At 37.4% G+C, this 27505-nt stretch overlaps 2 protein-coding genes, 1 long non-coding RNA gene and 1 pseudogene across 4 annotated transcripts; 1 reads left to right on the forward strand and 3 right to left on the reverse strand.

The window, feature by feature from the left end:
• On the reverse strand, positions 1-3148 carry LOC147514344 (L-ascorbate oxidase-like; annotated as a pseudogene). Its single transcript, XR_015213190.1, has 6 exons — positions 2947-3148; positions 2765-2854; positions 2061-2273; positions 1770-1958; positions 481-584; positions 1-209 (listed from the first exon to the last, which is right to left on the reverse strand). The product of XR_015213190.1 is annotated as an L-ascorbate oxidase-like (transcript).
• Positions 3149-5475: 2327 nt separating this feature from the next.
• LOC147514345 (transcriptional corepressor LEUNIG_HOMOLOG-like) lies at positions 5476-6855 on the forward strand. Its single transcript, XM_086594369.1, has 5 exons — positions 5476-5589; positions 5906-6001; positions 6075-6172; positions 6431-6540; positions 6620-6855. Exons 2-5 carry the CDS (start codon positions 5970-5972, stop codon positions 6824-6826), a joined length of 447 nt encoding a protein of 148 aa, XP_086450495.1. The 5' UTR covers positions 5476-5589; positions 5906-5969; the 3' UTR covers positions 6827-6855.
• A 7505-nt stretch (positions 6856-14360) lies between these two features.
• LOC147514346 (uncharacterized) lies at positions 14361-20645 on the reverse strand. The gene is made up of 3 exons (XR_015213191.1): positions 19290-20645; positions 19108-19197; positions 14361-14728 (listed from the first exon to the last, which is right to left on the reverse strand). It is a non-coding gene; the product is annotated as an uncharacterized LOC147514346 (long non-coding RNA).
• Positions 20646-25194: 4549 nt separating this feature from the next.
• LOC147514347 ((S)-tetrahydroprotoberberine N-methyltransferase-like) lies at positions 25195-26621 on the reverse strand. Its single transcript, XM_086594370.1, has 3 exons — positions 26369-26621; positions 26151-26259; positions 25195-25576 (listed from the first exon to the last, which is right to left on the reverse strand). Exons 1-3 carry the CDS (start codon positions 26550-26552, stop codon positions 25213-25215), a joined length of 657 nt encoding a protein of 218 aa, XP_086450496.1. The 5' UTR covers positions 26553-26621; the 3' UTR covers positions 25195-25212.
• Between the last annotated feature and the right edge of the window lie 884 nt (positions 26622-27505).

Consider the following 27505-nt stretch of genomic DNA (forward strand, 5'->3'; position numbering starts at 1 on the left):
TAGAACATCCACATTAATTTCGACCCATATATTTTCAAACCATTCGAAAATACTTATTCCTTACATCAATTTATCATTTATCCAACACCACTGAAAAATGCTAGATACATTTATTTGATAGCACATTCAACCAAACTAAAAATCATTCTAATCAACTCCATCATCAACAAATAAAGTATTATCCATCGATCAATTGAACGTTGTCAAACCTAAGAAACAAATAAAGTAAAGAAACATTATTAGTAAATTTGCTACCAAAATCTCAAGCCACTATCCAAAAGCAGACTATTTTATATAGGCATGAGGATAACAATGCGATGGGACCTAGTTCTCACAACGGAAGAAAAAATAAATGAAAATACCTACAATGCAAATGGGCTGTGGTTCAAGATATACACTACTGCATTTAAAGTCAGCCCATACCTTAAAGCAGCAAACAAAATAAAAACAAAATACTATTATCGCAATACATACACATACCTTTGGCTTGGTGAGATAAATCGTTCGATAAAGTCAATAAACTCCATACGAATTTCAATAAGCTCAGCAGTGGTATAGGTGATAGTGTTGGCCAGCTCCATTAGCTACACGAGTACGTCAAGTCAACAAAGAATTTAGTATATATGATATACGTTTACAAGAAAGAATTACATAGATATTTTAGAATATATTAACAAGAAAGACTCGCTAACCTTTGTCTTAATTGGTTGACTTTTTTTTTTTTTTGATAATTGCCTGATTGTATTCATTCAAAGATAAGAACATTACATTCAGGACAATAAGCTGCAAGCAAGAAAAACAAGGATGTAATCAGTACAACTGTAGCAAACAAGAACACTAAACATCCTGTTTTCTTAACATAAACTCCACCAAATCCAAGCACCCAACAGCAGCAACAAAACCACATTGGAAACCCCATCTTTTCCGGACCAGCTTCAAACTTGCTCGTACATCCACCGTGTTGGATCTCCCAGAGTAAAGACTCGAAAGTCTCCACAAACAAATCGCACAGTATAAAACTCCACGACAAAGGCGGCAGATTAGCAATTCCAAAAAAGAACGCCCCACCATAAGCCCAATAATTGAGCGGTGGCCTAACCAAGGTACCCAATCCAGCAATCCGGAGAGGGGATAGATAAAGGGAGAGAGCCATAGCTTTGGACAAACAAAATCTGAAACCAAACCAGAAAAACGGACTCAAAGGGCTGAACCCATGACATTGACGCCGATTGAGAGATGCTAGACTTAGAGGAACCAGCTTGAACCAAACACCACCAACAGAACACCCACAAAAACCTAGATCTGGCTTATTCATGGTCTTCATACAAGATAAGATCTTCAAAAATCGGAGAACCCAGATCTCAAGAAACTGCATAACAACACTTTATTGTTTATTGGTTGACTAGGATCCATCATAAAATGTCTTATGAACCGCAAGACATAATATTCACAACTTCACATACCTTGTTTTTTAATTGCGGTGTACTGTTTAGTTCACTTAGTGCTCTATTAAGGCATACATTGAGAAAGACAACTAGTGAGAAGGAGAGACCATTTATTTATCAAAATTCTTGTCTCCTTTCTCTTGGAATTTTATTACTTAAATGCTACCCAAATTGAGAATTTATATTAACTTTATAAGAATGGTATAGAAATTAAATATAGAAAGTATGATTACCAAAAGCAAAAAAAAGTAGAAAATGTAAGTTTGATTTTTCTAACAATAAACAATTGACGAAAAATAAAGTGTTGAGATAAAGTTGGCTTACCCCGATTGCTAAATTCAGGGAAGCAAGTGAAGTGGTACTTGCTATCCTCAACATGTATGTCTTGTTTGGCAGAACATGAAGAATTGGGGGTGCGCACTGCTCACCTCCTCTAATGTTACAAACACTCGAGTTGTTAAGATGGTCCGCAAGTGAACAATTGAACTGCCCTCTTCCATTCATCAGAAGAGAGTGAAAATTTGCACACACAAAAGACACGTTACATGGTCCAATCCAAGACACTGATGATCCGAAGGTCAATGTACGTCAAAAGATTGAATGGACGTAAAATACCTGAGGCTCACCGATACAACGGAAGGGATTGGAAGATATACCAATTTCTTTTCCATGAACATTTTGATGCCACCAATCACTTAAGAGCATGTTGAGTTCTCTTTCATAATGGAATGGTTCCTTTTCACCATCTGCCACATCTACAATAAGAGACCCATATAGCCTAGCTGATCTTTGCATCCCATAGTGCCCGTGGTAGAAATATGTTCCGTCCTATAATATTAACATTCTCCCAGAAATAAATTTTCTCTTGTTCATCAGAGATCCATAAACCTTATCAAAAGAAAGAAATATGCACTGCAAGATCCATAGAATTAGAAATTGAAGTTCGGTTTGTATGGAAAATTTGGTCTTTTGGTGCGTACATTGAATAGAAAAATAGATATACTAATGCCAACCTTCAATTGTTGTTAACTATAACCGACCAAAAAGAAAATCCTCGTATTACTAAAGAAAAATTCAAGGTAAAGTGACATTATCAGTTGTCTAAGCATCAAATTTTACACCAAAAATAGAAAACTCTTACTAAGAAAATTTGGAAAATGAAAGGCACTAAAACTGCACATCGATGTAATGTACTTGTTACTCCTAAAAATGTCAAATATGTGTCTGGAGGTATTACTCATTTATTGAAAATGTAGTGAATGTTAAGCCAATATAATAAACACTAACATGTAAGGCATGAAATGCATGAAAGTTGTTACCTTATCAACTTTGAATCTGTAAATAAAGGTTTCTTCCGGATTGATAACGCACTAAGATATTGATGCAGTTCCGTCAGCCCACGTCTCAAACTGAGATCGGAAAACAAGATTTAGCACTAGATTGAGCACTTTATCTTTGTGCATTCAAGTATGAAAATAGGTGTATGTGAGAAGATATGTACCTGTCTGATTCCATGCCAATGAATGACAACTCCCTCAGTGTGGAGCTTGTTATGGAGATGAACAACTATGGTATCTCCAGCTTTGGCAAGGATAGTAGGTCCAGGATACTGACCATTGATCCCCATCACAACGTTCTCAACACAATCAGGTGACCAGAATAAATAACTCTGCACATCAGCAAGTGACCCAATATAGAATGGGTACTCTGCTCATTCTATATCATTTCTCCACACACCCAACATCTCAATAATATTGGGTTTCTGATTAGATTTAATAAGCGCAACAATCTAGGGTTTTTACAGAACAAAGAGACTCAATAATAAAAAACAATAAGTGAACTAGATTTTGAGAAGAAAATTCACCTTTCTTCTCCATTGTTGATTCACTATTGAATAATCACGCTTTGCGAAATCTCCATTCAGGAATTTGAGGATCAACAAATCTCTATCCTCAATTTGGGTGGAATTGCTAGAGAGAGAGAGAGTGGAGGTCTCTTTTTTTTCCGTTTTTGAGAAATGGGGACGAGAGTGGAGGAAATCTAGTTTTGGGCTTTTCTTATTTCCCTTTGGGCTTTTCTTATTTGGTCGTGGGCTTATTTTTTGTTTTAACGCAAAAATTGTTTCCAAACGAGGCGACTTTTGTGATTGAAAACGGCGCCTTCTAAAGCATCGGAAGTTTCCACACATAACACGCGTCTTTTATGGTGTCTTAGAATATCCATTTTGGTGTAGTGTTAGGTTATTGAGTTACCAAAAAAAAAAAAGTTTGGTTATTAAGAATTGGGTATAGTGGTATACTATTAGTGACCCGAGACTTAACCCAATTATTCTTATTCACGGTTCACTCGACCAGTCAGTTACAAGGGGTTCGTTTTTAATTGCTCCCAAATGGTTAGACAATTAATTAAACACCGGACATGCTGGAAGGAAAAAGTTAGACAATTTTTTACTTAACGTTTGTGAAAATGAACTCATAAATTAGACACCAAACTTGACACATTGATAAAAAACGTTAAAGATATTTATGACGGCTAGCCTATAATAGTCAACATTAACATTATGCATCATAAAGTGAACGGTTGGTATACAATTGTTAGTCACTAACTTGACACATTGATAAAAAAACGTCACATATATTTATGACGCCTGACCTATAACCGTCAACATTTGACATCAAGCGTCATAAAATTAATGGTGAGATAGAAATAATGATGGGTTATACGGAAGTCGTCAAGGTAGAAAAAAAATAGCCGTCATAAAAAGCCCTTTTTTTAGTAGTGTACATTCACATAGGTGGATTTCTATCAGGTGCACATTGCAGTTTAAATACACCATCTCATAACTAAAAGGACTATGGAATCCAATAAGAGTTAAAGAACTGATCTTTACTCATGACAATTCTAGTTATACAATGTATACTATTGTACCATCTTGTCATAGGGTGGGATGTCTCAGTAAAAGAAGATGATAGTACAACAGGGTGACGAGGTGACTTAATTTTCCCTTTGAACCTACTTCATGGGATCTCTAATCATATAGGCAGGATTGCCGTTAGTGTCGCCCTATATATTAGGCAAAAGTCCTATCCCCCTCGACATTTCATCCACTTGCCTCATGTTAAATGGTTTTGTTAGAGGATCTGCCAATTTCAACTCTGACCTCACATAATCTAGAGCTACTCCAGATTCCAGCAACTACTTTATAAACTTGTGCTTCAAACGTATATGTCTGCATTTTCCATTGTATAGTTTGCTCTTTGAATTGATAAGCACTCAAAATTGTAGTTTAAACCCCTTAACAACATAACATTTCATATGTAATTATTAAGGGCCGCGGTATTGGCACCCGACTTTATGGGATTGGCACCCCTTTGGCAAAAAGTAAAACAATAATGGTTATTTCTTATATGTCATTTTACACCCCACATGCCCATAGTTCTACGGTGTCGGGTTGCCGCGAGATCGCACAATCCACGACATTGGGTTGCCGTGAGATCCCATATCCCATGGCAAGTAGTTGCACGGAATATTTCTTTTGTGTATTTTGTTTTTTTTCACTTCAAATTTTGCGTATTGAACACACACGACATATGGATACCTCATTTTCTTCTTTAAAGCTTCTTTATACACTCCAAGAACAACACCAAAATCATGACAAAAAAAATATACAATCGAGCCATAATTTTGCTATCTCGCGGAAAATATTTTCATATGCTATAAGAAAATTTTGTGATCAAATTAATGAAGAAGAGTTTTGATAATTAACATAAGCAAAGACTCCATTTTAGTAAACACAATCATCTCGCGACAACTAACTTTTTTTTACGGTGGCTATTAAAAAAAATTTAAAAGAGAAAAAAACCCCCGAGAACCACCTTCCGTGGGATATGGGATCTTGCGGCAACCCGACCAATGGCCAATTGCCACATCATTACTGTGAAACTAGATACCATTATCACCTGTTTTCTTGAAAACATAGAGAAAAAAGGGCAAAAGAGTAAAGAGATAAGCAAAATCTGACCGAATAGTGAAACTGATCTCGAAGAACAATAAAACTCGAAGTCTCGAACACAACAATATTCTTTCCGTTCTTTACTTTTTTTTTTCGAAAAAACGAAGAATCATACACCTATTGTCTCTACTGGTATGTGATCCTCACTTTTTCCTTTTCTTCCACTCTATCAGTTAACTCCTTCCGTGAACTTATGCAGACGTAACACACATTATAATCTTTAGAAATATTTGAACTGAGAATAGAGAATTGTTGTCTGGTTGTATTAGTTTCGGTAGTTTTTTTTAAGGTTAGATCACGATCTTGAACTCTTTTTTTTCTTTTTACTTTTGATTTGATTCATGTTTGATGTGTTGGAATTGTGTTTGCATGTGTAATGCAGCTTGAATTTTGTTTTTTTATTGGTTAAATTGGTTATTGAATTGAAGTGGTTTGATTTATTTTGCAGGATTGAAGAGTGAATAATTGAGAATAGTTTTTGTATGTTTTGTTGTGGGAATTGAGAGTAAATTATGGCGCATAGTAATTGGGAAGCAGATAAGATGTATGTGAACTTAATTACTTATTATGTTGAATTGTTGTTTTGAAATTATATTTCTTTTTTGGTTTTTGGGCAGGCTTGATGTGTATATTTATGATTACTTGTTCAAAAGAAATCTTCATAATTCGGCAAAGGCTTTTATGACAGAAGGGAAAGTAGCTGCGGATCCAGTAGGTAAAATTATATTGGAGTCTATAATGGAAGTTTTAACTATAGAGGTTTGAATAAGTGTATTGTAACATACAACTAATATCAGTTATGAACAGACAATATAGTTTACGAGGTTTATGGCTGAACTGTTTGTCCATGCAAAGTGATCATGTAGTAATAGTATTCCATGAATTGTGTACTTATGGAAGTTGCTATTAGAATGATGTTTGAGCATATTAGGGCAAAAGCTTTTTATAATGAAAACCTTGTGTTGGTATGCAGCGATTGATGCTCCTGGAGGGTTTCTCTTTGAGTGGTGGTCTGTCTTTTGGGACATTTTTATTTCAAGGACGAGCGAGAAACATTCTGAGAATGCTGCAGCTTATATAGAGGCATGTGAAATCAGTATCGAGTCATCCATTAGTTTCCAGAGTCTCTTACTTGATTCATAGTTTCTCTATGGAAGGACAGACACAACAAATCAAGTCAAGAGAGCACCAACAGCTACAAATGCAGCAATTGCAAATCATGCAGCAACGTCATGCTCTGCAGCGAAGGGATGGTAATCATCCTTCAATTGGTGGGCCTGGAAATGCTATTAATGCTGAAGGAATGATTGGAGGGTCTACAGCCAGTGTATTGGCAGCAAAAATGTATGGTGAACACATGAAACTATAGGTAATGGCATTACATGAAACTATTGGCATTACAATTATGTGCTTAACAACTATGGGTAATGGATCTTTAGCTTAAATGGAAAAAGCGTTTGAGAATTGGACCATGTCTCCAATGTATCTCAAGAGATGGTGGTTCAAGTCCACCAAGATCCTTCAATGATTTGTAGAAAGATCGTCTAACTAGCCAAGGCGTGGAGCTAGGGACTGTGTTTCTTGATAGCTTGCGTTGAATACATAAAATAAGTGTAAGTGTGTGGTCCAAATTTCGCTTGGAGCTCTTGGAGCAAAAGACGATCAATATAAACCAATGGGTTTCCTCCATTAATCAGTTGGTACCATCTTTTCTTTTTCTTTGTCATCTTTGTTACCTATAGTAATATGGGGTATATGCATATGGATATCGAGAGTGATATAGATTATAGCGATAGTGATGATGATACTGGTATTAGCATGCATCAGCTCTTATGCCTCTGAGTATAATGATATTGATGATGAAACTCAGAGCGATACTACTGTACTGAGTAAGGATGATATACAGCAACATCAAGATGACAAATATCACAAGGCTTTCTAGTGTGCTTTCTATATCAACAGTTTGGGCTACTATTCTGCTCCTCCACTATAATTGGGATTATAACAAGGTCATCGATGCTTAGTTCGGTGATCAAGAAAAAGTATGCAAGAAAGTTGAATTATTAGAGAAACATATAGTTCAGCATCAAGATCCTGAGAAAGTGACTTGTGGGATTTGTTTGGAATAAGGATGCTCACAGTCCAATGGACTGCGACACCATGGGCAAGTGAATATTTAAGAATAAGGATGAGTTCGGAAATATGGTCTGGAAATTAGCTAATACCAAGGCTTGTCCAAAGTGCAAGCGGCCAATTGAGAAACACCAAGGTAACATGCTTATGACCTGCATATGTAATTTTAAGTTTTGCTGGTTGTGTCTGGAATCGTGTTTGGAATCTCATGGTGCATGTAACCGTTATAAGATGGAAAAGAAAAACGAAGCTAATAAGAGCAGAGATTTGGCTAAAAGATTTTCAGATAGATATATTCATTCTATGTAAGATGGGCAACCAATCAGTTGTCAAGGCAAAAGGCAATCACGGATTTACATAAAATGAAAGATGAGAGTTTCAAGAAGCTAATGTACACACAATGTGTATCGGAAGCAGAACTCAAGTTCACAACAGAGGCCTGGTTGCAGATAATTGGATGCAGGCACGTTCTTAAATGGACCTATGCCTATGGATACTATTTACCCGGGCATGAACAAAAGAAGAGGCAATTTTTTCAGTTCCTTCAAGAACAGGCGGAGTTTTATTTAGAATGGCTTCATCAATGTGCAGAGAAGGTGTTGCGCGTTCTGTTTTCTCTTTAGTGCACGTTATTGCTTGATAAGAATTATAAAACAACATAAGAAAGAAACGAAGACAGCTAAATGTAGAGTACGTAACCTACTATGAGTTTTTTTATTAAGCATAAAGATAAGTTGTACCTACTGTTTAATATTGGTATACTTAGACAACCAAACACAGTAAAAATATTTCTCATCAAGTCTAGACGTTACATAAGTATCCATGAATATAAGACCAAAGAGATGTTACATAAGTATCCATGAATGAAAGACCAAAGAGATGTTACATAAGTATCCACGAATAAAAGAGACAACTCCGTTCACCAATCAAACTTCACAGGAAAAAAAAATCCAAAAACGGGGCAACCGAAAACTTGATAGTCCTTTTCACTAGTTGTCACTTGAAACCTGCAACACAGATAAAACTTACGTGAAATGCAATCCAACTGAAGTATCTTAAACAAATTAGGCACTAAAGAATTATCCACATACCCATTGAGATTTGTTCAAGTCAAATTGGCTACTCAAAGGTATTGCTCCATCATTATTTGTGCTAGGAAAAGCATGTGGTGCTTGGCTACATTGTTCTGGTAGAAATAATTGAGGAAAATGATGTTGTCCACTTGCATTGTTTAGTTGTCGAGGTTCAAGTAGTTGGCTAGTGAAGAAACCAGGCGGGTAACTAGCAAAAGTACCATCCTGATATTGTAATCAAAGTTTAGTGTGGACACTACAAGAAATTAATTTGTTCAACTACCGCATAAATTTTTGTCATACCTCATATCCGCTTCTCAATCCAAGTACATTATTATTATCAAAGAACTTGTTTGCAGAGCCACCAAAAGTATCATCCTAACATTGTTGCAAATAAGTACACCTATAGTATGGATAATAAACATACTCGCCATTGTAAAAAAATAATCATACCATACTCATGTTTTCCTGAAACTGGTTGCTTGTTATGTTGTGTTCATTGCCACAAGTGTCATGACAGGATATATTTTTGTTGGTTGCTTTGTGGTTGCCCGACTTGGGAACTGTAGTTACTGTAGGTAGAACTTTTTGCTGCAAAACAACAAAAGTATAATTCTTTATGACAATCTAAAAAGATAAAGCAAGAAGAATATTGGCAATGAAGGTACCTTTTTGGTGGTGGATTTCCAGTTTTTTTCTAACTCCGATAACAATCTACCTTTCAGTCGTCCCACTAGCTTTGCTTGAAGTGGATTTAAAAACTTCACATACCCTGGTTGCACACTTTCGGGCGACTCACTTGGAAGAGTTCCAACCAATTCATCCTCAACACTATATGAGTTATTACTTTCATCTACTAGCTTTCTCTTCAAATCCTGAAGCACACCCAAAACAGTCTTGAACTTTGATTCTGATGATGCCCCTTCCTCAAGAATTTGAATTGTACAAGGATATAAAATACCATATCGTTGAACTGGTTTACTAGCTTCAAAGTTAAGTGATTCACAACTTTCAACATATTTATGCTTGAAATCTTTTCTCCACCTTGGGAGTATATAGTGAGAAGGAATGATCTCATCCACAAACTCATTAAGAACATATAAAACATGCCTACATAAAATCCCTTTGTGCTGAAATAGGCGACAGATGCAATAGACATCAATTTCAGCCTTGATAAAAAGAATTTCATAAGCCTTTGGAGTATGCAGTTTTCCATCCTTATCGACAACCCGTTCTTTAATTGCAAATGTTGTGATTTGTCCATCCACTCTAACTTGTGTCTTCGAACATGAAGGCATGCTATAAACTTCCTCTTGAAACATTAGAAACATCGCTCTAGTGTAGACATTAGCCATTTGTCTTTCAAAAACACACCTTGTCTTTAGAAAAGGAGTAGAGTTGAATGAAACAAAATTTGCTTGGCTCTCTTTCTCATATTTATCACTCAAGGCTGCCTCATATTGATCCACAAATTCCTTCAAAGAAGTTTTTGCATGCACATAACCATCAAAAAATGCGTTCATACTTTCACTACGTTGAGTGGTAGACATACCTGCAAAAAAAACATCCTTGAGATATACTGTTTTTTTTTTTTGCATGCAAGTAGGATATTTTATTAATAATAAGTAATAAAGAAAACAACTCTGACAAGATGGATTTACAACAGACTCTAAGTATCAAATATGTAGTAAGCTCGGTGAGGACATTCTAAGGACTTAATGAAAGGGGGTCTATTGGGACTCCAAGAGTACACTCTTTTACTCAAAATCGATCCATGTTTTGATGCCGCATCCGCCCCAAAGTTTGCTTCTCTGAGTGTATGTGAAATTTTCCAGTCGATAAGATTTGAAGCTCTATAACATCTTGCTCTTAGCCACCATGGAACTTCACCTCCTTTGAACACAAGGACTACGACCATTGAGTCACTCTCTTTCCAGAGTTTGTGCCAACCTTTTTCCACAACAGTTTCAGCAGCCAAAACCACTGCCAAGCTTTCTGCCTTATATTTTGTAGTAACCTCTAGGCCCTGTACTAAGATACTTAGAATTTCTGCCTTGTTGTTTCTGAAGATGATTCCTGCACCTCCATTGCCTGGATTTCCTAAGGCCGAACCATCTGTGTTGGCCTTAGCTACCCCTAGATCAAGAGGAATCCATGACACTTCTCTGATTATACTCGATGGCCTCACTCTTATTTTGATGTTCAGTTGGTTTAGAATCTGAAAATCGATGGTAGAGTTACTCATTGTTCTAGTTAGCAGGAGACCAGCTATGCTTACCCCTTTAAGAACTTCGCATCTTATTCTCAGAGAATTTATCTTCGCATCTTCAAAGAAAACACTGTTTCGAACTTTCCATAATTGAACCATGAGATTGATAGACACAAAATTCCAAAGTTCCCTTCTGATTTGGATGTGTCCTCGTCCTGCTTCCATGACCGATTTTAAGTTGATGTTTGTGGGCTTAACTCTAAAATAGTTCGAAACCCATTGCCAGTGTCCTGGACTCCTCACACTCCCAAAGGATATGGTTGGCGCTTTCTGATTCCTTTCTACAGAGCCTGCATCGCGAAGCAAGGTGAATTCCCTTCTTTTGCACTTTGTCATCTGTTGGTACCACACAGTGAATCAATTTCCAAGCAAGGCCAGCTTGTCTAGGATGGATGTGTCTTGCCCACACCCACTTATGCCAGCTTATCTTAGATTCTTTTTTCCTAATCACCTCGAATCCATCCTTCACTGAGAAAACACCATCATGAGAGGGTTTCCAGATTCTAATATCATGATCTTCACCTGTTGGGGGGTTTAGGTGGTTTACATTGATGCCCGCTTTCAAAAGAACTTCTTGAATAGGGGCTGCTATGTGTCATTGGTTATTGATGATAAGGTCTGATACCTTTGCGAAGAATTCCCTCCAGTTTATACCCTGAACCACATCCGCCATTGCTGATCCTGCCCAAGGTTCTTGCCACACCTTGAGATATACTAGAACCTATTGCATCCTCAGCTTGTATAATGTATCCAACCATACATTCTCTTGAAGTTTGTGCTGTTCAATCATTTTATTCCAAGCGTCTACAAATTCCTTAATCCTCAGAGAATCATAAACTGCATTATTCATTGCCACTTTAATTGCTTCATATTCAGTTAGGCTTCCTAACTTATCACCAATCTTTTTCATTATATGCCACATGCATAAATGATGACGAGCGTTAGAGAAAACATTGACTATAGCTGCTGCCATTGCCTTACTTTGGTCGGTGATTTTAACATTAGGAGAGTGTCCAGACATTGCATCTAGCCAAGCCCTAAACACCCACTCAAATGTCTTAATTGTCTCATCTACAAGTAACCTACAACCAAACAACACAGACTGACCATGATGGTTCACTCCAACAAATGGAGCAAACTTCAAATCATACCGATTAGTTAAGTATGTTGTATCAAACGTTATTACATCCCCAAAATAACCATAAGCGGCTCTCGACCTTGCATCAGCCCAGTATACATTTCGTACTCATCCATCATCATCATGATCTACTCTGAAAAAGAAATTTGGATTTTTCTGTTGCATTCTTGTAAAATATTTTTATATTGCTTCTGCGTCACCATCTTTTAGCTTTAGTCTCTTGTACTTGTCAACATAGATCCTTGCTTCTTTTTGCCCACATGTAACATTTTGATGCCCTCCTGCATCAACTACAATGCTATGATATGATTTGGTTAGCTTCATCCCCGATTCACAATGTAATTCTAATCTTTTCTTGATACCATTATCAATGTGCTTGTGTGATCTAAACATTCGGGCTTTTGAGGGGCAACATGCATGATTGTGTTCCAAATCAAAGCCAATCACCTCCCATATCTCTGAATCCATCAACTTTACTTTCATATGTGCTTTGCAACCAACCCTTGAGTTTGGTCTTTTGTACAAAACTCCTTCCTTTTCAACCTTAAATCTTTCTTTAGAACACGAGAACTGCGTGAATTGATTTTGATCAGTATTTTTCTTGTTATACAAATTCTTGATTTTTGTACCAAACCGCTTTTGCATAGCATGACGAATATAAAAGTCTTTAGCATCTTCAAAGCTTGAAAATTTCATACCAAGTGTTGGTTTTAGTTCCACATTGCTTATATTGTTTTCGCTGCCAAGAGTATAATGCAGAACTTCACAGTCTTCACCTTCTACATCTTCCATATCTAAATCTTGAAATTTGGTTATTTAGAGAAGGAATGAAGAGTAAGATGTGAGGCCGCTGTTTTAGTTGATTAAGAAAATGGTTGGAAGAATAAGGAATGCCGAAGGACAGCGGGAAGTGATGCAGAATCCCGTGCTTTTATTTTGTTTGTTACGATTCCCCTTAATTTTTTATTTTTCCATAATTCACGTTTTTCTTTTTCTTTTTTATTTTACATTTTCGCCCTTTTCATCATTCTTTAAATAACCCAATATCCAGTTTCACAACATCTACGTGGAGATTTGCCATTGGTCTGTCACTTAGGTAATAGCCAATAGCTGTCCCCGTAGCACGACTCTTTTTGAAATTTATAGCTCATGAAGAAAATATGCGGTATTTTAATGTCATGATTTTGGGGCCAGCTCAGTTTCCTTATGAAGGTATAACTATTTCGCTGCTAATTTTTTCTTTGTTTTGTCGTGTAAGGCTTATAACTAGCATGACAGTAGTGACGAGAATTGGAGTTTAACTGTGGTGCAATATTTGGGACTAGAAAATAATAATTGAATTGCAGTACAAATGTAGTAACGCGTCATGGATTATGAATGCATATTCACTTTGTAAAAAGAAAGTATAGGTTTTCCTTCTTTGTACAATAAATGATGAATAGGCCGGGAATGGGTCTTGTTGTTGGGCTAGGAATTACATCGCTATACGAATTGCATTTATGGGTTTCACAATCAAAGATGCATGCTTCCATAAGTTTATCACCCCTATAGTTATAGTGAAGGGATTTACAATGTATTATTAGATTATACAGGCTATAATATTATGCGCATATTCTAAATTGCTAACTCTCATTTTGTTATTCCCCATCTGTATGGAGGTGTCAGACATTGAGCAATTTTTTTAAGATGGGGTTTGTACCAGGATCCCTGAGTGATATCTTATACAGACTTTCAGTCTGATTATTTGACACTAAAAAGAATTTGACTTCACTCTGACATGCTAACTTTGAAAACCCAAAATATATTCTAGGGAGGCGTGTACTAAGGATGGGCTAGAAGGTGCATATTAAGAATTAACGTGTTGTTTTTTTTTTGTGATTTGCACAGTTCTCGGTATTCTCGTTCACATTTGTGAGTTAATGTACCACAAAATGTATTTGTGCTGTCAAATTGTCAATAGCTAGCCGTAGTATGTAAGGTCCCTCCTGATTAAAGCTTCCTGAATCAAACGTATAAAGCTTCATGTGATTGTACTTGTGCGTGCCTAAAAGCTATCTAATGTATAGTTATGAAACATTATACTGAACCCCTAATGTTTTAGTCAAGATCACATGATAGTTATAGATTATTTGCAAAGTCTCGATGTTTAGACTTGGAATGGCCACTTAAATTTATTTTTATATGTCGAAGTTCATCTGTGTTCATTGTTGGCTGGTCTCATAATTGTTTAGGATTAGACTATTCAAACTCAAATTCACGTTAAAATTCATATTCATATTCAAATTCAAAGTGAAATTCAAACGCAACATTTTCATATTCAAATTTATATACATAATTTCAAATTCGAAATTTATATACATAACTTCAAATTCAAAATTCATATAAAAATCTAAATCTAAATCTTCATCTACAATAAATGCCCTTATTTCTTTCCCCTTTCTTCTTTTATTTTTCTCTACTATACCTCTAAATCACCTACACCTACTACATTATTCGGATCGGCAGTTTGTCGATCCCCTCTACGGGCGGATGCTGACGTTCCCCTTCATCTTTTTTTCTCAGGCGAACTACTACTGCCGCCACTAAGTAATTTCTTAGCACCTGTGTAGATGGTTTTCGCTATACTCTTCACATTCTTTGATCAAGGACCCATTATTACTACAAAAAATAGTAATAAACAAGTATTAATAACCAAAAACTTCAATTTAATAATCTGAAAAACAAGTTTCATCCACAAAACAAAAACGAAACATAACCAATTAGAGAGAGTTGTACAATCTAATTTAAAAACCAAAACTACAATGCATCAATAATCTCATTTTGCCAAAAAATTGTTGCAATTAATACAATTGATACAATGAATATGATCCAATATAATACAATCAATTTGCGACAACAAGAAATCTAGCAACTACTAATCAACTAAATGGATAAAAAAAAATGGGGAGGGATAACAATGGTTAAGTGATGTAGTTGAAATAACTGAATTTTGGATTGTTTGATCAAGTAATGGAAACCAATGGAATTCACAATTCTCTCAGACAATAATGGTCAGCAAGTGTCTTTTATTTTTTTTGTTTTTACTGCTTTTCCATATTGGTAATTGGTATTGAGTTATGGAGAGAAAGAGTTTGCAATCTAATGAGACATGATGATCAGTCTCTGGCTATCTCCTCTTGTCCACTAAAAACCAAAGATTTTAAATAACCTTTTTAATTAGGGTCTCAATATCTATCGAGTCTTCGTGACTATGATTATAAAACCTATTATTATTTATGGTTGTGCTGCATGTGCATGTTACTACTATTTACTTGCAAAACCATCTAAACTTGTCATTAGAACTAATAACAAAAGTGGTAGAACTACAAAATATCTTAAATGACATACTATTCTTCATGCACAGACAGGTTATGACTCTTCAAAACTACTTCTACTTCTTTTTCTTATTAAACCTTCTAACCACTTCTACTTCTTTTTCTACAATGCATCAATAATCCCATTTTGCCAAAAGATTGCTACAATTAATAGAGTATTATAGTGGAAATGATACAATGCAATCAATTTGTTGCGACACAACTACTAATCAACTCAAAACCAAAAATAGGATTTATCATCATTGGCAAAAGGAACTGACTATATAACACAAGGAAACCTCATTTTTCATTTGCAAACTTGGTCATGACAATGCAATACAACCACCAACGAAAATCAGGTTATGACAATGCACACATACACTGAACCAAATTCAAAGTAGATAGTGTAATCATCACAATTTCAACATAGATAAAAACATGCATGGATACCAAGTAGCTCAGTGTAACTTTATAATTGTTTTCGATACCTTCATACTAAATTAAAACAAAAAATAAGACAAAAAACAAACAACAAACAAATTTCACACCTAATACTTAGAAGTTGCTTAACAATGCTTAAGTAATGGAGAAAAAAATGAAAGTTTTTGACTTGCCTGAAGAACAAAGTGAAGTTTGAAGTCTATTTGAGAAGTAGAAAATGATTTGAGAAGATCGGAAGTCTCTAAATGATTTGAGAAATCTCTAAGCTTGAAGTCTATTTGAGAAGTCGATCTAAATTTGGAGAGAGTTGAGATAGCAGAAGGTTTGCTGTGGAGAAGAGATGAATTCGCGCTGGTTTAAACCAAACGAAGGGTTTAAGGGTTTTGGTTTAATGACTATTTTACCCTCCCAATCTATTTTTTTGTTTTAATTGCAACCATCCAGATCGAGAGATGGGAGTGGTCACGATTTGGAGTGGGTTGGGAGTGGGAGTTGGTGTATCCTTATATGTATATGTAATTATATATATATATATATATATAAAACAACCAATCAAAGAGACAAAACACAAGAATTTATAGTGGTTCGGTGCCAATGCGGCAGCCTACCTCCACATGAGAAGAAAGGTTTATTGCTTGATTAATTTAGGTTTTGTATTACAGAGGGTTATATATAGCACAACATGAGTGCACACTCGTATCTCTAGTTTCTAAAAGGAGTGGAGACTTTCCTTTATATAAAACATACGAATCTATCGAACCTCTGTCAAAACCGACTAGGGCGCGCCCGCGCCTTCATCATGTACAACATAAGCGCTCACACGCCTTCTCTGACTTCTCCCACACTCCCCCTCAAGTTGGTGCGAAGATATCCAGCGAGCCCAACTTGGAGAGAATATCATGGAACTTGGAAGCTTTAAGTCCCTTGGTAAAAATGTCTGTAAGCTGTTGGTCACTTCGAACAAAGGAGGTAGTGACAATGTTAGACTGTACTTTTCACGCACAAAATGACAGTCAACTTCAATATGCTTAGTTCTCTCATGAAACACTGGATTTGCAACAATGTGCATAGCAGCTTGATTATCACAGTAAAGTGTAGTTGGTAGATGCAAACCAAAACACAAATCCTTCAGAAGAGAGCGAAGCCATATGATTTCACTGGTGCTAGAAGTCATAGCCCTGTACTCAGCTTCTGCACTAGAACGAGCCACTACATTCTGTTTCTTACTCTTCCAAGTGACTAAATTACCTCCCACAAAGGTACAATAACTGGAAGTAGACCGCCGATCAACTGGACATCCTGCCCAATCAGCATCTGTTTAAGTAATAATAGATGTATGCCCATTTTTCCGAATCCAAACACCTCTCTTTCACTTTGTCGTCGACTATTTCTCAGCATCTCATTTGTTCGACTTGTCGCATCTTCAAATTCTTCACTTTGACCTTCAACATTTTGTTCCACTTCTTCACTTTCAACATATCTTCTATTTTCTCTTTCTCTAATTTGTTGTTCTTTTCTAATTTGTTGTTGTACCTCAAACATTACCTCAAATGCTTCTTCTTCATCTTTATGTTCCATTTAGAGAAACTTAAGTATTCTAATATGTAGAAAAACTTGAGTATGTAGAGAAACTTGAGTATTCTATGTAAGGAGTAAGAATTTTGATGAAAAAATGAGCAAGGAGGAGTAATGAGTATTCTATATATATTTGAAAATTTGATATATTTCGAATAATTGAGTAAAATATGTTTGTAAAGCCTAAACTCTAAACCACCCCCAAACTAGTTTATTATTCACAATTGAATAAAAAAAAATGGAAAAATAACAAGTTTAGATATAAAACAAATTATTATTTTAGATTTGGATAATTGAGTGAAATATGTTTGAAATTAAAATTTTTTTTATGTCGGTACGAAATTTGTAAACCCTAAACCCAAACCCCCAAACTAGTTTATGATTCAAAATTTGAAAAAGAAAATAATAAATAATAAGTTTATAAATAAAACAAATTATTATTTTGAATAATTAAGTAAAATATGTTGGTACGAAATTTGTAAACAACCCTAAACCCTAAACCCCAAACCCCCAACCTAATTTATGATTCACAATTTTAAAAATAAAATAAAAAATAACAAGTTTAGATATAAAACAAATTATTATTTTAAATAATTAAGTGAAATATGTTGGTACCAAATTTCTAAACCCTGAAGCCTGAACTCCAAACCCCAAACTAGTTTATGATTCACAATTGAAAAATAATAATAATAATAAGTTTAGATATAAAACAAATTATTATTTTAGATTTTAGCATGTTTGATTGCATGTTTTAACTTGGTTATAAAGATACTATGTCATAACAGATAAAGAGTGCAGAGTGCATGTAGTTGTGTTGATGTAATTATGTTGTTTCTAACCCAATTTTTTAAATCGAATTTCAATTTTCCTAATTCAATTGGAATGTGTTGATAATTGATTATTACTAATTCAAATTTGCACATAATTGTTTAAATAAATTATTATACACTTATGATCGATTAATTATTTGTATTATAAGAAAAGTGTTAGTGTCTATGTATAAGAAAAGTGTAATTGGTGTTTATGTCCAGACGACTTCACCATATCGCCCCATATAAGTCCTAAACGACCCACTTGCATGTGATACCAAATGATTAGCCAAATCTAAAATGCACACACAAACGATATGGCCACGTCGTTTGAGTGCGTTTGAGTGTATACTAAAACTACATAACCAAGTCGTTTGAGTGTATACTTAAACTACATGGACAAGTTGTTTGAGTGTTACTCACACTAACACTCAAACTATGTGGCCATATCGTTTGAGTATATACTCAAACGACTTGGTCATGTAGTTTGAGTATACACTCAAACTATGTGACCATATCGTTTGAGTGTATACTCAAACTACATGACCAAGTCATTTGTGTGTATACTCAAACTGCATGGACAAGTCGTTTGAATGTTACTCATACTAACACTTAAACTACGTGGCCATATCGTTTGAGTGTATACTCAAACGACTTGGTCATGTAGTTTGAGTGTAAGTAGAAACGACCCGGATGGTTCGTTTTGGTGATACCGGTTGAATTGGTTGCTAGGCTTGGGCTTTGATGGCAAACTTGTAAAATTTCTTATTTTTTGAGGGGTTGCCCAATCCAATTTGATGAGTGCCCGATGGAATCACCAACTGTAAAAAGATAAAAAGAGCAAATGACTTGTTTTCACCTGAAAATAAAGAAGAGTTGAAGCTCCTGGTATGGTCACAGACCCCTTCGGAAAAATGTAATTTGAATACCAATCTTCCTCGTCGATAGCCTGAAATCCACAGCTACATGCATAAACTCACACACACACTCACGTATATACATAATAATTAATGAAGATGAAAAATAGGTTAACGAGCGAACCTCAAAGTGGTGACCAAAAGTTTTGTGACAGATATAGTCCAAGAACAATAGACCATCCTCTGTCATCCATTTCGACAGCTTCCTCAGAAATAGACCAACGTTTTTCATAAGCTACATATTTAGAGGAAACAAAATAAAAATGAAATTTTGCTCTTCAGATAGATATGGATCTATATCATATCAAAATATTCGAGTGATGATCATACCTGTCGGGGATTATAACAATACCAATTGATTCCCCCACTACACAGATAACTTGTATATGAACACAATTCAACTCTGGACAAAATCTAAATATCAACTACAGCCTATACTAACATGCCTAACTCGCTAAACAACTATCAACAACAAATAATAATGCAAAGCAGTAAAGGCAAACCACAACACAAAGATTTACCGTGGTTCGGCCAATGATGCCTACTTCCACAAGAGCCAGTTCTTTATAAAGTGGGAAGGAAGATTACAATCACTCCTTGCAGTCTCTTACCTTACTAGATCACTCTTATCTCTTTACAGGGTTGTATCTCTGTAAAGGTTATCTCTCAATCTTGATAGCTTTCAAGATTGGGTTTCTCTCTCTTTGTTTTAGTCTGGATTCCAATCCTTCTGACTTGGTTGGTTAGGTTTTTCCAAAACCTTGATTTTGGTTTTATCTCCAAAAACCAAATTTCGCGGTTACTGTAGCGAAGCCCACGAAAATTAGACCTGGGCGCGGGTGCGCCCCCTTTGAGCGCAGGTCGCGCCAAAACACTGGAGACTGAACGCAGGTGCGCCCCTTTTGAGCGCGGGTAGCGCCCAAACACTGGACTGATTCAAAAGCACGAGCGCAGGTGCGCCTCCTCAGAGCGCAGGTGCGCTCTGACATATCCAACGCCGAATCAGCTCCATTTCTCTCCAGCTCTGTTTCTCTCCTGATGTGAGGGATAACTCCAACAATCTCCCCCTCCCAAACAGTGAGGAGGGATACCTCCATGCAATTTCCAAATCAACAGGAGGAGTCTGCTACCATTCCGGCGGTAGCACAACAAATATCAAACTTACCTTTCGGTAAGACTTTGGTCATCATATCCGACCCATTCTTGTCGGTATGGATCTTCTCGATACACAAATGCTTGTCTTCGAGTACTTCTCTAATCCAATGATAATGCACGTGTATGTGCTTGGATCTAGAATGAAAACTCGGATTCTTGCTCAAGTGGATGGCGCTCTGACTGTCACATAGAACTACAAACTGTTTCTGCTTTAGCCCTAGTTCGTCGAAGAACCTCTTCATCCATAGCATCTCTTTGCAACACTCAGTGGCTGCAAATACTCGGCTTCTGTAGTGGAGAGGGCAACACACTTTTGCAACTTAGATTGCCAAGAAACCTCCCCCCCGCAAAAGTAACCGGATAACCGAGGTGGACTTCATCGAAATCAACATCACCGCCATGTCTCCGCATCGGTGTAACCTTCAAGTAAGGGCTTACTTCCACCAAAACACAAACACGATTTGGAAGTGCGCTTGAGATATCTCAATATCCACTTAACACCTTCCCAATGTTCTTTACCCGGATTTGATGTAAAATCGCTTACAACCCCAACGGCGAAAAAGCAATATCCGTCTAGTACACACCATGGCATACATCAAAGCGCCCATCATGGATGCATAATGAATCTTTTCCATCTAACTCTGCTCATGCTCACCCTTAGGACACATCTCTTTGGTTATGCGGAACTGGCCACCAAGCGGACAACTGACTGGCTTCGCTTGATCCATGTTAAATCTCTTCAACACCTTCTCAATGTAGCTTTCTTGAGAAAGCCACAACTTCCCACTCTTTTCATCGCGGTGATCTGCATCCCAAGTATCTGCTTTGCTTGACCCAAATCCTTCATCTCAAAGGACTTACTCAAGTCTTTCTTCAGCTTGGATATCTTGATGATGTTTGGGCTAACTATCAACATATCATCCACATACAGCAATAGCACTATGAAATCCCTATCTGGAAATCTCTGAACAAACGCACAATGATCGAAAGCAGACTTCTTGTATCCTTGCTTCACCATAAAAGAGTCAAACTTTATGTACCACTGTCTCGGTGCTTGCTTCAACCCATACAAGCTCTTTATCAGCTTGCATACTAGGTGCTCCTTGCCTTTGACATCAAACCCCTCTGGCTGGTCCATGTAGACATCTTCTTCAAGGTCTCCATGAAGAAAAGTTGTCTTAACATCTAGCTGCTCAACCTCTAGGTTCATACTTGCGTCCATACCCAATACCACCCGGATAGAAGTCATCTTCACTACAGGAGAGAAAATCTCATCAAAGTCAATCCCTTTCCTTTGACCGAATCCCTTCACAAGAAGGCGAGCTTTGTGCCTTGGGTGAGGATTGTTCTCCTCATGCTTGACTTTATATATCCACGTATTTTTGAGAACTTTTCTCCCTGTGGGTTTCTCAACTAACTCATAAGTGTGATTCTTATGCAAAGAATCCATCTCGTCATGCATGGCCTTCAACCACTTTTCTTTTTCTGTACCTTCAAGTGCCTCTTGATTGTACATAGGTTCTCCACATTCCGATAGTAGCACGTGCGCATTATGTGGTGGATACCCGTTGAAGCTAGTCTCCCTCCTCCGGACCTCCTTGCCCCATCCGTTGGTGCCTCGGGAGGATGCACTTCCGCTTGCTTGCTCGGTGGTGGTTCATGCATCTCATCTGCATCTTCTATACCAATAGGTTCTATCCCATCATGAGCAATAGGATTCTCATCATGAGCTTCAAACTCATGGTTCTCTGCATTCTCAATGCCTTCTGCACGTTCCACAGTAGGAACTTCTGATTCTGAATCAACAAGATCATTGGTGAAAGCCTGTAGCTTCTCACCCTCCTCAAAGTCTGCTATGGTTTAGTCTTCTAAGAACACAACATCTCGACTTCGGATTACCTTCTTGTTAATCGGATCATAGAGTTTGTAACCAAACTTTTCATCTCCATAACCCAGAAAAATGCACTGCTTGGCTTTGTCATCAAGCTTGGATCTCTCATCCTTCGGAATATGCACAAATGCCCTGCACCCAAATACCCTCAAGTATCCATAATCAACATCTCTACCTGACCATACTCTCTCTGGATAATCACTATTCAGAGGCTTTGGCGGCGACAGGTTGATCACATGCACGGCTGTACGCATTGCTTCTACCCAGTAGCTTCTAGGTAGCTTAGAGTGAGATAGCATGCATCTCATCCTCTCTACAATGGTACGGTTCATTCTCTCTGCTATTCCATTCTGTTGCGGTGTCTTGGGAACGGTCTGCTCATGACGAATCCCATGACTCTGGCAATACTCTTCAAATGGCCCAATGTACTCACCCCCATTATCTGAGCGAATACACTTCAACAACTTCCCAGTCTCTCTTTCCACCATGCTGTGGAATTTCTCAAACACGCCAAGTACTTCATCCTTGGTCTTCAGACTATAGGCCCATATCTTTCTTGACGCATCATCAATGAATGTCAAGAAGTACGAAGCTCCCTGGTGGGACTTTACTCTCATAGTACCACTTAAGTCTGTGTGCACTAGTTCAAGGACAGTGTCCTTTCTGTGAGACGGGAATCTTTGGAAAGACACCTTATGTTGCTTTCCTACCAAACAGTGAGTACATGTATTTAAATGTGTACCTTTAATGTCTGGCACGGCCTTTTGCTTAGCAAGAACTTCCATCCCTTTTATGCCCATGTGACACAGTCTCTTGTGCCATAGTTTAGATGAAGCTTCTTCTTCTGCCGCATTCGCTTCTGCTTTACACAAACTAGCCTGTGTTTTGTAAAGAGAGCAAGTTTTCTTTCCTCTGGCTGCTACAATGGAACCTCTGCTCAGTTTCCATACCCCATTACCAAACGAGTTTACAAAGCCATCATCATCTAATTTCCTTGCCGAAATTAGGCTTAACCGTATGTCAGGGACATGTCTTACATCCTTGAGTGTCAAGGTGTAGCCGACATTGGTTTCTACATTAACATCTCCAATGCCTATAATCTTCGAGACTCCACTGTTACCCATCCTTACTTCACCATATTCACCACAGCTGTAAGTAGTGAAGAATCCCCGTATTGGTGTGTGACGTGTGATAGGATGCTCCCCGTATCTATCACCCACTCGTATCCCGACATGAGGTACTAAGACAAAGACACACCACAATCGACACAATTTCCACTAGGTCGCCGACTAGTGCGGTAGTATCTCGCTTTGTTTTTCGCTCCTCCGCACCATGTCTTCATGTACACGCTTATTCTTCTCATCCCTCTTCAATGTTCTCGCACTCATATCCGAAGTGGCCTTTGGTGGCACAATAGTAACATTGCCTCTCTGTCTTAGGAGTTCTAGCTTCACCCCTAGATTTATACGTCATCACCTCTAGAACGAGATGGTTTTCTGTTTCGACCTCTCCCCGTTTCTCGTGAAAAGGATCTCCGAGTGAGAAGAGAGCTTCTTGCACTCCTTCTAGTCTCCTCATTTAACAAAGACGTGGTAGCCATCTCCATGGTAACAATTCCATCCTTTGGTCGCTCGCGTGTAGAAACCGCTAATGTCTCCCAACTTTCGGTAGAGCCTAATAGAAACAAAGCCTCAATTTCGTCTCCCAAATTGATCTTCATCAAATGCATCGATTGATGATATTACGTACTTCATTAAGATGCTTTCGGACATTGAAGAACCTTCTTGGTACTTCGTGGTTCCGCAAACTTCTTAACGACTAGCACTTTGTTTCCACCCGACTTCCTCTCATAAAGGTCTTCGAAGTTTCTTCCACGCATCAAGGTCGTAGTCTCTTAGGACACATGGTGAAAGACAATCGCCGTCAATCCACCGTCGAATGTATCCAATCGCTTTTATGTCAAGCTTTTTCCACTTTCGGCCTCATGGTTTTTCTTCCGGTTTTACTCCCTCATTCTCGATGGGAAGTGCCAAGTTCTTGCGGATAGCAAGTCTTCCATCTTGGCTTTCCGGATGGTGTAGTTCTTTCTATTCAGACTCATCATGCGAGTGTTCACGGAATGGTCCATCTCTACAAGTTATTTAACCTCAAATCTTCTCTCAGGAATTTCGTCAAACACCTTCTGACCAAGATTCAGATAACACCCTAGGCTATTCTAACCAAGGCTCCGATACCACTTGTCGGGGATTATACCAATACCAATCGATTCCCCCACTACACAGATAACTTGTATATGAACACAATTCAACTCCGAACAAAATCTAAATATCAACTACAGCCTATACTAACATGCCCAACTCGCTAAACAACTATCAACAACAAATAATAATGCAAAGCAGTAAAGGCAAATCACAACACAAAGATTTACCGTGGTTCGGCCAATGATGCCTACTTCTACAAGAGCCAGTTCTTTATAAAGTGAGAAGGAAGATTACAATCACTCCTTGCAGTCTCTCACCTTACTAGATCACTCTTATCTCTTTACAGGGTTGTATCTCTGTAAATGTTATCTCTCAATCTTGATAGCTTTCAAGATTGGGTTTCTCTCTCTTTGTTTTAGTCTGGATTCCAATCCTTCTGACTTGGTTAGGTTTTTCCAAAACCTTGATTTTGGTTTTATCTCCAAAAACCAAATTTCGCGGTTACTGTAGCGAAGCCCACGAAAATTAGACACGAGCTGGTGCGCTTTGAGCTGGTCGCCAAAACACCGAGATCGAGCGGGTGCACCTTTTGGCGAAGTCGCCAAACACTAGACTAATTCAAAAGCACGAAGCGGTGTCGCCCTCGGAGCCTTGCGCTCGCCTCGACATATCCAACCAACGAATCAGCTCTGTTTCTCTCCAGCTCTGTTTCTCTCCTCATGTGAGGGATAACTCCAACAATACCTCCACTGTTTCTATAACAATTATTCGGTCGAATGTCTCCTTGGTGTCGTATTTGGTCACATCAGCAAGTATGATGTCCACATTTGATAGGTCAAGGTTCCTAAGCAACACATTAAGTCCAGTATGCATGAATGAAACGATCGATTAATTAAAAATATTATGTATGAAGATAGATTAATTAGACTGACGACTGACTTGCATCTTTCTTCTATAATACTCTTTTGTGCTGTTGAATTCGTAATTCCTGTAACATGGCAACCCTTAAACTTCTGAGCAACATGAATAACGAAACTTCCTTGCCCACAACCGATGTCAAGAATGCGTTGTCCATCTTGTATCTGTGCTCGTTCACAATACAAATCATGCGTGGCTGCCTCAGCTTCATCCAATGTTGTTGATTCGTCTTCAAAGTAACAAAAGCTGTACAATTATGTTAACATGCATAGATAAGTTAGAATCTATATAAAAAGAGAGGTTCTTCTATTTTGTTGTGAGGGCCGATTAATTTATAAGTTTTTGGAGCCGCTTCACTCGTTGTCAATGGGTTTTGAGTTAGATGCTCCAAAGTTTAAGATGGTATTAAAACACGCTATTTCAGTTCGGCTCAAGGGTCTCGTTATTTGCTCCACATCAGCTAGTGTTAGGCTCAATTAAATAGCGCCGCACGTGACCAGGGTGATGAGAAATATACATAATCCAACATGGTACACTTAAAGCCTTGCAAATTACTATAAAATTTTATTACCGGCTCTCCACTCATTGCCAATCCCAAAGGCACATTGAGAGCATTTCTTCCGTGAGGCATAGGTACCTAGTACCTCAGAAAATTTAAATTACTTAGATTTCAAATTGATATGGTTAGCTACTGAAAATTTAAAAGATGATTACGCAGAGCGAAATTTAGAATAATCGTATGCTATATGGCTTAGAGAAGTACTGAATAAGGCTTATTCCCATGGTAGCTTATAAAAATATTTATTTTCTACTATTTTACCTCTGTTTGAGTGTCTGTCCAAACATAGCTTCTAGGAAAGCTGCAGGTAAGTCGTACGATTCAGAGTTGATGACATCCATCGTTCCAGACATTTTCATTTGCTTGAGAGCTGCATATATATAAAACGAAGTTTTAAATAAATAAATTAAAAGAAAAGGCAACAAAGTCAAGGTACTCTGAATACTGCATATTCCGAGTGGTATAAACTAGGAGGAGACATTTTATAATGTTAAGATTGAACTCCAGTTGTTGTGCGTAGGTAGGCTTGTAACCCAATTGTAGACGCCTCTTAAATTGGATTAAAACAAGTTTCCTCAGCTCCTCGTCCGGAATGAGTCCTTTATCTAACCTGTCAAGGATCTGCATTGTTGATGCCTTGTTATTTAGATGCTTAGAATCCATGGCTAAAATACAGGGTCATAGGGAGATAGGTGTGAGAATTAATTGAATGTTTTGATAGTACAGAATAGCAGAGGGAAGTGAACGTTCTTCATATAGAGTTATAGAGAAGAAAATACAACTATACAAGGGTCATGCAACCTGGGACTCTCCCTGGGAGTCGAGAAATAAATGACCACGATAATCACGTTGCATGAGTTGGAATTTTCTTTTTGAATTAGAAGCGTTTCCGTTTTTTTTTTATGGAGGAGCACGATGGTTAGAGAGGCATTTTTAACAAAACCTTTAAAGCCCACGCGACTACACCAGAAATGACCAAAAACGACGGATAAATCCGTCCTAAAACGAGATTTACAACAGGAAATGGTGACCCAGACTCCAATTGCGACGGGCTTGAGACAGTGGTTGTCGTTGTTATATATAAGACATTCAAAACCGTCGTAAATTTGCTTTGCAATCCGTATTTTCAAAACTGGAACTCAACCAACCGTCGTAAATTTGTGTCCTAAGTTTAGGATATGCGTTTCCGTGGTATTTCATTTTGGGAAGTCAATTAACGTCAATGTTCCCCGTCCTACTAGTTTAAAGTAATTTTTTTAATATATATATACAGCCCGGCTCCTAAAAGGACCTTAAATAAGTACCAAATCTAAAACACCCACAACTTCACCTACAAAATGATTTAAACCCCAATCTTTTGTGCATATGATCTACTAACTATAAATAACATCTCTATAAAAATTCAACTCGTTTGACAATTTTTAACACTAGCAAAAGATGATTGCAAAAACTAGACATTTCTGGACCTTTATATATATATATTCAAAAGTGGAAAACAATTTTATCTAAGTTAGAGGATATCAAATGAGTTAAATTTTTGTAGAGATGTTATTTATAGTTAGTAGATTATATGCACAAAAAATTAGGGTTTAAATCATTTTGTAGGTAAAGTTGTG

This window comes from Coptis chinensis, chromosome 2 (genome assembly GCF_015680905.1).
Source record: "Coptis chinensis isolate HL-2020 chromosome 2, ASM1568090v1, whole genome shotgun sequence".
Taxonomy (NCBI): domain Eukaryota; kingdom Viridiplantae; phylum Streptophyta; class Magnoliopsida; order Ranunculales; family Ranunculaceae; genus Coptis; species Coptis chinensis.